The 14,352-nt window shown below is 47.7% G+C and overlaps 1 protein-coding gene across 1 annotated transcript in view; it reads left to right on the top strand.

Annotated features, from left to right (window-relative positions):
• med13a (mediator complex subunit 13a) overlaps positions 1-13,835 on the top strand; it is a 119,357-nt gene extending 105,522 nt beyond the window's left edge. The window contains exons 20-30 of the mRNA XM_014137886.2: positions 828-1,254; positions 1,430-1,640; positions 1,857-2,048; positions 4,517-4,740; positions 5,106-5,248; positions 5,373-5,531; positions 6,130-6,318; positions 6,473-6,624; positions 7,862-8,026; positions 8,405-8,505; positions 12,724-13,835. Coding sequence (XP_013993361.2) covers positions 828-1,254; positions 1,430-1,640; positions 1,857-2,048; positions 4,517-4,740; positions 5,106-5,248; positions 5,373-5,531; positions 6,130-6,318; positions 6,473-6,624; positions 7,862-8,026; positions 8,405-8,505; positions 12,724-12,856 — 2,096 coding nt within the window. The 3' untranslated portion in view covers positions 12,857-13,835. The remainder of the gene's footprint in view (positions 1-827; positions 1,255-1,429; positions 1,641-1,856; positions 2,049-4,516; positions 4,741-5,105; positions 5,249-5,372; positions 5,532-6,129; positions 6,319-6,472; positions 6,625-7,861; positions 8,027-8,404; positions 8,506-12,723) is intronic.
• The last annotated feature ends 517 nt before the right edge of the window (positions 13,836-14,352 follow it).

The raw sequence follows: 14,352 nt of genomic DNA on the forward strand, positions 1-14,352 counted from the left end.
TGTTCTCTGGCAAATGCAAAACGTCCTGCACGGTGTTGGGCTGTAAGCACAACCCCCACCTGTGGACGTCGGGCCCTCATACCACCCTCATGGAGTCTGTTTCTGACCGTTTGAGCAGACACATGCACATTTGTGGCCTGCTGGAGGTCATTTTGCAGGGCTCTGGCAGTGCTTCTCCTGCTCCTCCTTGCACAAAGGCGGAGGTAGTGGTCCTGCTGCTGGGTTGTTGCCCTCCTACGGCCTCCTCCACGTCTCCTGATGTACTGGCCTGTCTCCTGGTAGCGCCTCCATGCTCTGGACACTACGCTGACAGACACAGCAAACCTTCTTGCCACAGCTCGCATTGATGTGCCATCCTGGATGAGCTGCACTACCTGAGCCACTTGTGTGGGTTGTAGACTGCGTCTCATGCTACCACTAGAGTGAAAGCACCGCCAGCATTCAAAAGTGACCAAAACATCAGCCAGGAAGCATAGGAACTGAGAAGTGGTCTGTGGTCACCACCTGCAGAACCACTCCTTTATTGGGGATGTCTTGCTAATTGCCTATAATTTCCACCTGTTGTCTATTCCATTTGCACAACAGCATGTGAAATTTATTGTCAATCAGTGTTGCTTCCTAAGTGGACAGTTTGATTTCACAGAAGTGTGATTGACTTGGAGTTACATTGTGTTGTTTAAGTGTTCCCTTTATTTTTTTGAGCAGTGTATATATATTGGTTTCTAAAGTATAATGCTAGGTCGTTCACATAGCTTATGAATGAGATTGTGTTAAAGGTTGTTTGACTACTGTTAACCTGTGCTTTCTGCTCCTGTCTCTCCCCTCAGCTCCATACCTCGCCTCGCAGCCTTTACACAGCTCACTCCTCGCACAGCCCACACCCCCTCCCTCCAGCCAATCCTCATCCATGCAATCCTCCGGCTCCTCCTCCACCACCTCGACCGGCCCCCAAAACTCAGCGACCCCCGGAGGCCCCTCCCTCCCCAACAGCAGCGGCAGCGCGCCTAGCAACAGCACGGGTGTAGCCAACAGTGCCAACAGCGCGGCATCATCAGGGAGCCTGCCCAGCAGCGGGATGCAGTCTGCCAAGCCCAGCTCTTTCCCTCCCTTTGGGACCATGGGCTTGCAGAACCAGGGCCTGGATGGTGGCACCCAGGGAGGGCAGCTGGGCCAGCAGGCTGGTTCCCAGAACACAGGACTCCCCGGGGGGGACTCAGCCAGCCAGGCCCAGGCACCCACTGAACCCCTAGAGAGGTAGCTACAACACCAGGGTCCGCATTCACTCATATGTACACACACACACACACACACACACACACACACACACACACACACACACACACACACACACACACACACACACACAGTGCCTGGAGGGAAACCCCATTCCTCGTCCTAACTCCCCTCTCGCTCTTGTCCCCCTCCTCAGCACCATGGAGCGAGAGAAGGTGGGTGTGCCGACAGACGGAGAATCTCACGCCATCACATACCCCCCGGCCATCGTGGTGTACATCGTGGACCCCTTCACCTATGAGGAGCCTGAGGCGGGGTCCAGTGTGTGGACCCTGGGCCTGCTGCGCTGCTACCTGGAGATGCTCCAGTTCCTCCCACCACACATCCGCAACGCTGTCTCTGTACAGGTAACCTCAACACAAGTCTGTGTGTGTTGATGAAATAATGTGTCTGGCATTGTCAAGAAGTGTCCGTTTATTTAGAATAAACTATCACTAACAGTTGCTAAGACTTTGCTTTACTTCTAAAGATGTCCGATGGGACAATCAGTATGAAAGAAGACAGAACTGGGCGCTGTATGTAATGTACAGTAGTTTTATTAGTGTTGTATGCTGACCTCTCAGATCATCCCGTGCCAGTACCTGCTCCAGCCGGTGAGGAGCGAGGAGCGTCATATCTACGCTCAACACCTCAAGTCCCTGGCCTTCTCAGTGTTCTCCCAGTGCAGGCGGCCCCTCCCCGGGTCCACCAACGTCAAGTCACTAACCGGCTTTGGCCCTGGCCTGGCCATCGACACTGCGCTGAAGAGCCCAGAGGTACACAAATCATCACTGACCAACATTATCCTAACATGATCCTAATTAATATGCAGCTCCTACACCAGAGATGGGCATGTCTGGACCACAGGGACAGCTGTGTCTGAATCAGTGATTTGATTTAGATTGTGGAAACCAGGTGTAGGAAAGCATCGACTTGAATGGATGAATGAAGTGGCAGGGAGAGCAGTAAACCAGCGGACACAACCTCCCCTGAGAACCAGGGTTTCCCAACCCCGTCATAGCCTGACCCTCCCCTCTGCTCCTCAGCCCTCTGATCCTCAGCCCTCTGCTCCTCGGCCCTCTGATCCTCAGCCCTCTGCTCCTCAGCCCTCTGCTCTCGAGCCCTCTGCTCTCCAGCCCTCTGCTCCTTAGCCCACTGCTCTCCAGCCCTCTGCTCTCCAGCCCTCTGCTCCTTAGCCCTCTGCTCTCCAGCCCTCTGCTCTCCAGCCCTCTGCTCCTTAGCCCTCTGCTCTCGAGCCCTCTGCTCTCCAGCCCTCTGCTCCTCAGCCCTCTGCTCTCCAGCCCTCTGCTCTCCAGCCCTCTGCTCTCCAGCCCTCTGCTCTCGAGCCCTCTGCTCCTTAGCCCTCTGCTCTCCAGCCCTCTGCTCTCCAGCCCTCTGCTCTCCAGCCCTCTGCTCCTTAGCCCTCTGCTCTCCAGCCCTCTGCTCTCCAGCCCTCTGCTCCTTAGCCCTCTGCTCTCGAGCCCTCTGCTCTCGAGCCCTCTGCTCCTTAGCCCTCTGCTCTCCAGCCCTCTGCTCCAGCCCTCTGCTCCTCAGCCCTCTGCTCCTTAGCCCTCTGCTCCTCAGCCCTCTGCTCCCCAGCCCTCTGCTCTCCAGCCCTCTGCTCTCCAGCCCTCTGCTCCTTAGCCCTCTGCTCTCCAGCCCTCTGCTCTCCAGCCCTCTGCTCTCTAGCCCTCTGCTCCTCAGCTCTCTGCTCTCCAGCCCTCTGCACCTTAGCCCTCTGCTCCTCAGCCCTCTGCTCCTTAGCCCTCTGCTCTCCAGCCCTCTGCTCTCCAGCCCTCTGCTCTCCAGCCCTCTGCTCCTCAGCTCTCTGCTCCTTAGCCCTCTGCTCTCCAGCCCTCTGCTCCTTAGCCCTCTGCTCTCCAGCCCTCTGCTCCTTAGCCCTCTGCTCCTTAGCCCTCTGCTCGATAGCCCTCTGCTCTCCAGCCCTCTGCTCCTCAGCCCTCTGCTCCCCAGCCCTCTGCTCTCCAGCCCTCTGCTCTCCAGCCCTCTGCTCCTCAGCCCTCTGCTCCCCAGCCCTCTGCTCCTCAGCCCTCTGCTCTCCAGCCCTCTGCTCTCCAGCCCCCTGCTCTCCAGCCCTCTGCTCTCCAGCCCTCTGCTCCTCAGCCCTCTGCTCTCCAGCCCTCTGCTCCTCAGCCCTCTGCTCTCCAGCCCTCTGCTCCTTAGCCCTCTGCTCTCCAGCCCTCTGCTCTCCAGCCCTCTGCTCCTCAGCCCTCTGCTCTCCAGCCCTCTGCTCCTCAGCCCTCTGCTCCTCAGCCCTCTGCTCTCCAGCCCCCTGCTCTCCAGCCCTCTGCTCTCCAGCCCTCTGCTCTCCAGCCCTCTGATCCTCAGCCCTCTGCTCTCCAGCCCCCTGCTCTCCAGCCCCCTGCTCTCCAGCCCTCTGCTCTCCAGCCCTCTGCTCCTCAGCCCTCTGCTCTCCAGCCCCCTGCTCTCCAGCCCCCTGCTCTCCAGCCCTCTGCTCCTCAGCCCTCTGCTCTCCAGCCCCCTGCTCTCCAGCCCCCTGCTCTCCAGCCCTCTGCTCTCCAGCCCTCTGCTCTCCAGCCCTCTGATCCTCAGCCCTCTGCTCTGGCCATGTGTAGTGTGCCAGCAAGAGAGGGAGCACTGAGCTGGAGAGAGGGTTATACTAACCCCCTTAGTCCTGGAACAAGACCAGTTGAACCTATAACCCTCTTCCTTCTCTACAGTTTTCTTTCCATTATCTGCTTGGCTAGCTCCCTGAGACGTCCCTAATGGATTCCAGGCTGCAGGTTTAGACAGGGAGAGGCCCTAGACTGGCACCCAATCCTATTTAACTCTCCCAGGCCAGCTAGCCACTCACCCACCACCCACTACATTGCATTTCCCCCTGTACACAGTGGAGTGGAGTGGGTACTAGAGACAAACGCTGAGCTACTTAGCTAGCTGGATAAATGTCATCTCTTCAGGGATTTGGGTGGGGAGAGGGGACAACTGTAGTGACACTTTTGGAATGTTGGCTCAGTCGACTAACCAACTCAGTGATTCTCATACGTCTTTCTAGTCCTGGAGTAGATAGATTTAAGTCCTGGATTGTGTTCAGCAGGGCACAATGTACCCAACCGTGTTGCAATGGAAAACAAAAAGATATCATAGTTATTTGACAAATTTAAGTAGTACCTCCCAGTCAAACATGTTCTGCCTAATAAACACGACCCTTGTATAACCACTAACCCCTAACCTTTGACCCCTCTCTCTCGTCACCCAACAGAGACCAGAGTGTTTGCGGCTATACACGCCTCCCTTCATCTTGGCGCCAACCAAGGACAAGCAGACGGAGCTGGGGGAGACGTTCGGAGAGGCCTCTCAGAAGTACAACGTGCTGTTTGTGGGCTACTGCCTGTCCCATGACCAGCGCTGGCTCCTGGCCACCTGCACTGACCTGTACGGAGAGCTGCTGGAGACCTGCATCATCAGCATCGACGTGCCCAACAGGTGGGACCACCCGACAGCACACACCATCATCATCCTCACCACCATCTAGAGTCATCTAAACCATCTAAACCTCGAGCAGAGCAGAGCATTACAAATGGCAGGCTATTGCAGCTAGCAGTTTTTCTTTTTTAGCAAAACAATGTTTGTTTTGCATTGAGTTTTTCGTTTTTTACGATATACCAGGTAATGATGAAAACTGTCTAATAATGAAGTGTAGTAATGAATATTGCAAGGTCAACAATCTACAACTTTCCTTCCAACCTGGCAACTCTAGTGATTTGTAGTAATAGGTGTTGTGTTAAATGTTCAGCTGTCGTTTCAGAGTGTGACAGAATGTGTGTGTGTGTGTTTTTGTTTCGACACAGAGCGCGGAGGAAAAAAGGCTCTGCCCGGAGGTCGGGCCTGCAGAAGCTGTGGGATTGGTGCTTGGGGCTGGTGCAGATGACATCAGTACCATGGAGGGTGGTGATTGGTCGACTGGGCAGAATGGGACATGGCGAGTTGAAAGGTGAGGTGGAGCATTCTATTTTACTGTTATACGTTTATTTTCTTGCGTTTATCTTGTCTTACTTGTTCACTCACTCGTCTCTCTCTCTCTCCCTCTCTCGCTCTCCTTTCTGCCTCGGTCCCAGACTGGAGTATTCTGTTGAGCAGGAGGAACCTGCAGTCTCTGAGTCGCCGTCTCAAGGAGGTGTGTCGTATGTGTGGCATCTCTGCCTCCGACACTCCCAGCATCCTTAGCGCTTGCCTAGTCGCCATGGAGCCTCAGGGCTCCTTTGTCATCATGCCAGGTACTACGTTCTCCTGCCCTTTGTGTGTGTGTGTGTGTCTGATGGATGATGGCAGCCTATCATAATGCCTGTCGCTCCCTGTTGTTATCAGATTGATGGGTCTGAGGACAGTGCTTCTCTCAGCCATAAACCACTGGTTCTCAAACTCCATTGATTTCTGTGTGATGTGATGGAGACTGGCATGGACCATTGATACTGTGGGTGTATAATATGGGTCTACTGCTGTATATGAGGAGGGGCTGGACTGGTCCCTCCGGACCAGTGGTTTTGGTTAAAGGAGATGGATGTCTCCTCTCCCAGGACTTGGCTTTGACCCAGACATTGTGGGTTATACTCCACAGATCCAATGATAATTATAAAATACAATAGAGCACTGGACTGAATAAAAATGGCCAGTTGAAAGATCGAGTTTGCTTTTATTGGCACCACTTACATTTTTGCTGCATTAATTAAGTGTTGTTACTAATTAATTGACTAATTAATGGATGATAGCTATAGCAGATGCCACCCGTTTCCATTTGCGTGTATACTGTATGCCTTCAATGTAGATTCAATGAAGATGAAGGCATTATTAACCTGTCTCCCTCTTTCTCTCCAGACTCTGTGTCTACAGGCTCAGTGTTTGGCCGCAGCACCACTCTGAACATGCAGACGTCCCAGCTGAGCACTCCTCAGGACACATCCTGTACCCACATCCTGGTGTTTCCCACCTCAGCCTTTGTCCAGGTGGCTAGCTCCAACTACACTACTGACACCAACATAGATATCGCCTTCAACCCCATCCCCGGTGAGTCTACTGTACCTCTGCTCCTCCCTCTGGCCTCAACTCTCAACTTTGACCTTACCTTTTTCTTATCCTTATTGACAATAATTGATTTAGTCCATTGGAAAGAAGTAGTTTTTTGAGTTTCTCTCCTCTTCTCCTCTCCTCCTCTGTTCAGATGGGTCGGACGCCATTGGGATCTTTGACCTGCTGGACCAGGAGAATGACCTGGTGGACCCCGACATCATCAATATCCTGCCCGCCTCGCCCACCACCTCGCCGGTACACTCCCCTGGCGGCCACTACCACCAGGGGGGAGACGGCAGCAAGGTAGGCCCACCACACCACAACATGTCTCACCTGTATAGACTATAAGAGGTACTCTAGTACAGACTTTATTGAGGAAAAAACTTTAACTTAAAGGGGCAATCTGTCACATGGATGACGCTGGAGAGACGAAGCAGGTACGGGGAGTAAAACATTTAATGTAGAACGGACATGGAACGAGACGGTAACAGTGTCAGCAAACAGATAACACAGACAAAAAACAATCAATGCATCAGCAGGGAACAGAGCAAGGGAACTGACACATATAGGGGAGGTAATAAACAGATGATGAGTGAGTCCAGGTGAGTCCAATGTCGCTGAAGCGCGTGACGAGGGAAGGCAGGTGTGGGTAATAGATGATAAGCGTTAGTGATGCAGGGCAGCCTGGCGCCCTCAGCGCCAGGGGGGTAAGAGCGGGAGCAGAAGTGACACAATCTGCAGTTGCTACATCCATTTTAACACTTTTAAATTAATGAAATATACCCATTGATTATTGAAGAATATAACTTATAAATGCCTCATGAGCTTAGTTTAAATGTCATACCCCATCAGAATAATAAATAAGCTGGTTTCACTTCTTTGTAAACAGAGTAATTCAAACTATTTTTACATTGTTACTTTGCCACCATGGCCTTTTTTGCCTTTACCTCCCTTATCTCACCTCATTTGCTCACATTGTATATAGACTTATTTTCTACTCTATTATTGACTGTATGTTTGTTTTACTCCATGTGTAACTCTGTGTTGTTGTATGTTGTCGAACTGCTTTGCTTTATCTTGGCCAGGTCACAATTGTAAATGAGAACTTGTTCTCAACTTGCCTACCTGGTTAAATAAAGGTGAAATAAAAATAAAAATAAAATAAAAAAATTGTATCAACACAAAACATGGTTAAAACTGTAATTATGCATATATTATGGATGGTCAGTTCTTGCATCCATAGCTCATATGTCTATGAATTTGAGAGTTACATTTCTCCAGCCCTCAGCTTTAAACCAAAACAGTGGCAGGTTACCGCTTTGTTATTGTTTCAATGGCAGATTGCCCCTTTAAGATGAACACAAAGATGACATTTAAGTAAAGTAATTTATTCAAGTAGATTTGGCCTGGATTGATAATGCTAGTGCTACTTAGGTTTCTTGAACAGTTGTTCTGTAATGTATGAAAAACCAAAAAGACTTTTACAGTGTACATTATTACACGCCAGAGATGAACTCCGCCTCCTCCTCTTCCCTTCCAGGGCCAGAGTACAGACCGGATGGAGTCCCACGATGAAGCTCCTAACATCCTGCAGCAGCCCCTGGCCCTGGGCTACTTTGTGTCCACAGCCAAAGCCGGCCCACTGCCTGACTGGTTCTGGTCAGCCTGCCCTCAAGCTCAGAACCAGTGTCCCCTTTTCCTCAAGGTAAAGCTGTCAGACATCTGCACTCATACTCCTGGGCCCATATTCATATTGTCTCAGAGTATGAGTGCTGATCTAGGATCAACATTGTTGTAGTCTGAGACAATTTATGAATACGGGCCCTGGATTATAATACGTCTTCTGATCTCATGCCACTTTGAAGTCATTGTTAATAGTCATTTTTAAAATAATTGTTTTTGACTGACAGGATTCAGTATCAAACACTCATAGTTAATTAACACATCATTTTATTTTAACCTAGATTCTATTCACTTGCTCCAGATATCAGTGATTGACTGACTTTTGTTTGCTCTGTTATTACTGTGTGAATGGTTCAGCTAGGCCTGTCACTGACTTCCTGTGTGTCTTGTCTTTCCCCAGGCTTCTCTGCATCTCCACGTGTCTTCAGTGCAATCAGATGAACTGCTGCACAGCAAACACTCCCACCCACTCGACTCCAATCAGACCTCAGACGTACTCAGGTAAACATTGGGGATGGGCATGAGTAATCAAGTAATTCAAATCAAATCAAATGTTATTTGTCACATTCACCGAATACAACAGTGAAATACTTACTTATAAGCCCTAACCAACAGTGCAGTTTAAAAAAATAAAAAATAAAATACCCCCCCAAAAATATGAATAAGAAATAAAAAATAACTAATAATTAAAGAGCAACAGTAAAATAGCAAGGCAATATACAGGGATTACCGGTACAGAGTCAATGTGCGGGGGCACCGGTTAGTCGAGGTAATTGAGGTAATATGTACATGTAGGTAGAGTTATTAAAGTGACTATGCATAGATAATAACAGAGTAGCAGCAGTGTAAAGGGGGGGGGGGGGGGGCAATGCAAATAGTCTGAGTAGCCATTTCACTAGATGTTCAGGAGTCTTATGGCTTGGGGGTAGAAGCTGTTTAGAAGCCTGTTGGACCTAGACTTGGCTCTCCGGTACCGCTTGAGTAGCAGAGAGAAAAGTCTATGACTAGGGAGGCTGGAGTCTATGACAATTTTTAGGGCCTTACTCTGACACCGCCTGGTATAGAGGTCTTGGATGGCAGGAAGCTTGGCACCAGTGATGTACTGGGCCGTACGCACTACCCTCTGTAGTGCCTTGCGGTCAGAGGCTGAGCAGTTGCCATACCAGGCAGTGGTGCAACCAGTCAGGATGCTCTCGATGGTGCAGCTGTAGAACTTTTTGAGGATCTGAAGACCCATGCCAAATCTTTTCAGTCTCCTGAGGGAGAATAAGTTTTGTCGTGCCCTCTTCACGACTGTCTTGGTGTGCTTGGACCATGTTAGTTTGTTGGTGATGTGGACACCAAGGAACTTGAAGCTCTCAACCTGCTCCACTACAGCCCCATCGGTGAGAATGGGGGCGTGTTTGGCCTTCCTTTTCCTGTAGTCCACAATCATCTCCTTTGTCTTGATCACGTTGATGGAGAGATTGTTGTCCTGGCACCACACAGCCAGGTCTCTGACCTCCTTCTATAGGCTGTCTCGTCGTTGTCGGTGATCAGGCCTACCACTGTTGTCATCGGCCAACTTAATGATGGTGTTGGAGTCGTGCCTGGCTGTGCAGTCATGAGTGAACAGGGAGTGCAGGAGGGGACTGAGCACGCACCCCTGAGGGCCCCCGTGTTGAGGATCAGCATGGCGGATGTGTTATTACCTACCCTTACCACCTGGGGGCGGCCCGTCAGGAAGTCCAGAATCCAGTTGCAGAGGGAGGTGTTTAGTCCCAGGGTCCTTAGCTTAGTGATGAGCTTTGAGGGCACTATGGTGTTGAACGCTGAGCTGTAGTCAATGAATAGCATTCTCACATAGGTGTTAATTTTGTCCAGGTGGGAAAGGGCAGTGTGCAGTGTAATAGAGATTGCATCATCTGTGGATCTGTTAGGGCGGTATACTTGAGTACTCAAACAGACGTCAAAGCTCCATTGTTAACCAGAGATTTAAACAAATTCAAATACTGTAAAACTATTTGGTGGAATGTGCTTTGTGGCTGCCCGAACAGGCAAGTGAAATTTTGTCTTGAAGACAACATTCATTTGTTTTGACTCTAATGTCCATTTGTACATGTGCATTTGCGGGGCACAACAATAAAGAAACCAAGCCAAGCATCGCACTGTTCTTCTCCCTAAATGTCCTTTCCCCTCCGTTTCTCATTCACTCAATTGCGTTCCGACCGCTCCCTCTACACACACATACTGAGTGCACACACAAGCTCCCGTTAGGCCTACAGAAATAAATGCCTAAAAAACGTGTCTAACTGATGGGATACACAAGCTATATTCCTTGCCAAATTATGACACAAATTCAAAATGGACTGGTTGATTGACGTAGGAAAATATGTGTTCAATCAACAAGTTGCAGTTTTGGAATAATTGCGTCCCATCTATTTTCCGCTTAAGCTACTTTGTGAACTGCTAGTGCCATGTAGAATTGGTTAGCGTAGGCTATAACCCTCCTGAACATAGACAGGTTCCACACTGAAAAAATGCAAAAACATTCGTTTTTAAAAGACAAAGAGCGTACTTTCATCAGAATCCTTAAGTATATGCTTATTCACCAAACATATGTCTTGGTCGTAATTCATTACCATGCAGTTTTCAATTTGGAATTGTTCATACATTTCTTTATTCCAAAGAACAGTCAGAATAAACTAAATTCAATGTCTGTATATCTAGTTTTGGTTTGTAACCCTGAAAAAAACGTGCTAAATTGAGTCCCGTTTCAAATGATCACTCTTTGAGAACCACTAACTGTTCCAGGCATGAGATGTGCATCACTTTGCACTGGCAATATTTTTCATTTGGAAAAATGTTCAGTTCTATTTTATTCTGTTATATTACGTCATGTTTTTTTATACTATAAAATAGGTGTGTCTCCACTGTGATAAGGGCTCTGGAAATAAGAGTGTATTGTCTACAAAATGAACAAAACAAAGCTATGTCATTGTAAGCTCCTTCTATGAGCAAGCGCCGCTGCTGAGGTTACTGCCTTTTTGAAGATTGTGTTCCACGATATAATGTAACCAGTTGAAATTATGGTTATGGTTTCAATAAAATAATTTAAATGGCACTTTCTTTTCTATTAACTGAATATACACTGAGTATACAAAAAATTAGGAACACCTTCCAAATATTGAGTTGTACCCACTTTTTCCCTCAGAACAGTCTCAATTCATCGGGCATGGGCTCTACAAGGTATCGAAAGCGTTCCACAGGGATGATGGCCCATGTTGACTGCAATGCTTCCCACATTTGTGTCAAGTTGGCTGGATGTCCTTTGTGTGGTAGACCATTCTTGATACACACAGGAAACTGCTGAGCGTGAAAAACCCAGCAGCGTTGCAGTTCTTGACACACTCAAACTGGTGCACCTGATACCTACTACCATACCCCGTTCAAAGGCACTTACTGTAAATCTTTTGTCTTGCCCATTCACCCTGTGAATGGCACACATACACAATCTAAGTCTTAGCTTTTACCTGGATTCACCTGGTCTGTCTATGTCATGGAAAGAGCAGATGTTCCTAATGTTTTGTACACTCAGTGAATATGGGCCAATTTAGTAATTAGGATTTGTTATACGTAATGGTTATGATAAATTAATGGTTATGATAAATCATTGTTGCTATCTGATGGCATATTGTCACTGCGCTCTAGGAGTGGTGGGGAGGGGAGGGGGTGAAGTCAGCCGCAGGAGACCAAATGTGCACTAGCAGAGCGTTTTATTCCAGAGTCCAAAACACCATGAACAGGCATAAAAACAAACCAGACAAAAATAGTCCACCCAAAAAGGGCCAGAACGCAGTCCAGAAAGAAACGCAAGTCCACAATAGACAAAGAAAATCAACCGCAACCCCAAAACCCACAACAGGTAACAACAAACAATCCCGCACGAACCCAACCTAGACAAGCGAGACTAAATAACCCACTAATAACCCAACTCAAAACAGGTGCAACAAAAGACAGACAAAACCAAACGAAAAGGGAAAAAGGGATCGGTGGCAGCTAGTAGACCGGCGACGACGACCGCCGAGCGCCGCCCGAACAGGGAGAGGAGCCACCTTCGGTAGAAGTCGTCACACATATAGATAAATGTGCACTTACTGTATGTTTTTCCAGCACGGACCTTGTGTTCTAAAAAGATGTGTTTTTCCAGTTGATTAAAAAAAATCATGTGAGTACTCGAACAATCAAAAAATGTAAAATTCCCTTCCCTAGTAAACACACACATACACAGAAATGTACTTCCATTCAAAATCCAATTTTCCTTAACCCCTAACCCTAATTATAACTTTAACACTAAACCTAACACCTAAGATTAAAATAGCCTTTGTCCTCATGGGGATGTGGGAAATGTCCCCACGAGGGATAATTTTCCTTGTTTTACCATCCTTCTGGGGACTTTTGTGGATTTCAGGTCCCCTCGAGGATATAAAAATGAGACCACACACGCACACATTATGCGGTCACAAACACACTCCGCAGTCAAAGGGTGAATCTCATCCACGGCTCAGCCATTAAAGATCTTAGGACATGCTTTAAATCAATTTCTGGTCTATCTAAAGTGCTTATCAAAGAGATAGTAATGTATTCCACTTGATCTCAAGGTTTGTGCTCACTTTGAGAGGTGTGTTTGTTGTGAATAACACATGCCGTGTCTCTCCTCCTCCCTCCTTCCCTCTGTAGATTTGTGCTGGAGCAGTACAATGCCCTTTCCTGGTTGACGTGTGACCCCGCGACTCAGGATCGGCGCTCCTGTCTGCCCATCCACTTTGTGGTGCTCAACCAGATGTACAACTTTATCATGAAGATGTTGTAACGAATAGCCTAATGGGTGGAGGGGGAAGGGGAGAAAATTAGGGGACATGCCAAAGGAAATTCCAACCTGGCAGGGTGATGCTGGACTTGAATAGGAGTAGATTAGAGAAGGCTGCTGTATGGAAGGAATGCCTTGGCCGTAGCGACGGCAATAGAAACGGGTCATAGAAACGGGTCATAGAAACATCTCAGTCTGCTCCTACCACTGTGGTGGAAGAAGAAGAAGAAGAAGGGAGATTTCTGGAACGGGTGATGCTAATAACAGGAACAAGAGAAAAAGAGAGAGATCCCGGTTGCCACTGTATTTGCTGTGGTAACGCCATGTTAACACTGTGGCAAAACCGTTTGGGAAACATGTAAAGTATTGGAAATCAAGGCACATTTCAGTGATCGAAAAACTTGAATGGATCCTTGGTTTTAAGACCCGAAAAATTCCCTTTTTTTCCTTTGGATGACATTTTATCCAAATGAAATGCCTGCATCTATCTTATTTATTGTAAGTTTTTAAATGTATGATTTGTCTTAATCTCTTTTATATATTAAAAAAATCTTGAAGGTTTATATCGCCTTCCTGCTTTAAAGCAATTGGTCTAAGATATATGTAATCTTCTTAATTAAAAAACAAACAAAACCCCCAGAAAAATGAAATAAAGTCGCAGTAGTTTGCTTTTAGAGTATTATTTTTTGTATTGGGGACAGAATATTTGTATTGTCACGATGTACAGAAGAAGTAGATTGGAGAATTATGTCCATGCCTTTGTGCATGGAGGATTTACAGCTAAGCTGTAGCAGCAGAGGACTTGTACAGCAATGAAGTTCACTGTGTTCAAATAAAGAGGTACATTGTCATATATAGTATTTTATACCACACATTTAGACAAAAAAAAAAAACGGCAATATATATAAATAATTATATATGAATGCCGTGCCAGCGATGGGTGGTGCGGCTTCTGTTTTAGGAATAAAGTGCGTCAACTCAATTTTACCTGTGCATTTGTTGTGGTTCTTGCTTACTGGGAGAGGGATTGTGATGTGCAATTATTTGGAAGAAAACTGGCTTCTTTTGGATGTAGCTGACCTCAGGTTTGACCCCTGTCTGGTGACAGATTTGTATTTATTTTGTACCTTTATTTAACTAGGCAAGTCAGTTAAGAACAAATTCTTATTTTGTTCAGGGGCAGAACGACAGATGTGTACCTTGTCAGCTCGGGGATTCGAACTAACAACTTCTCGGTTACTAGCCCAATGCTCTAACCACTAGGCTACCCTGCCGCCCCAGATCTTGACAGAGGAATAAAAAAGAATAGAGCAAAAAGAGCTCCTATCCTGTCCTTTCAGATATGCAGTGTCCTTTTTAGCACATCCCTCTATACCGCTAGCCTGGCGAGCCAGCCTGAACTTGCGAATTTACATGAATGGTCGCTACACAGATAGCTCAGCTGTAATCAGTCTGGTATATACGAGGCTACTATACCCCTTATCCATACAAATCCCAAT

This window comes from Salmo salar, chromosome ssa13 (genome assembly GCF_905237065.1).
Source record: "Salmo salar chromosome ssa13, Ssal_v3.1, whole genome shotgun sequence".
Taxonomy (NCBI): domain Eukaryota; kingdom Metazoa; phylum Chordata; class Actinopteri; order Salmoniformes; family Salmonidae; genus Salmo; species Salmo salar.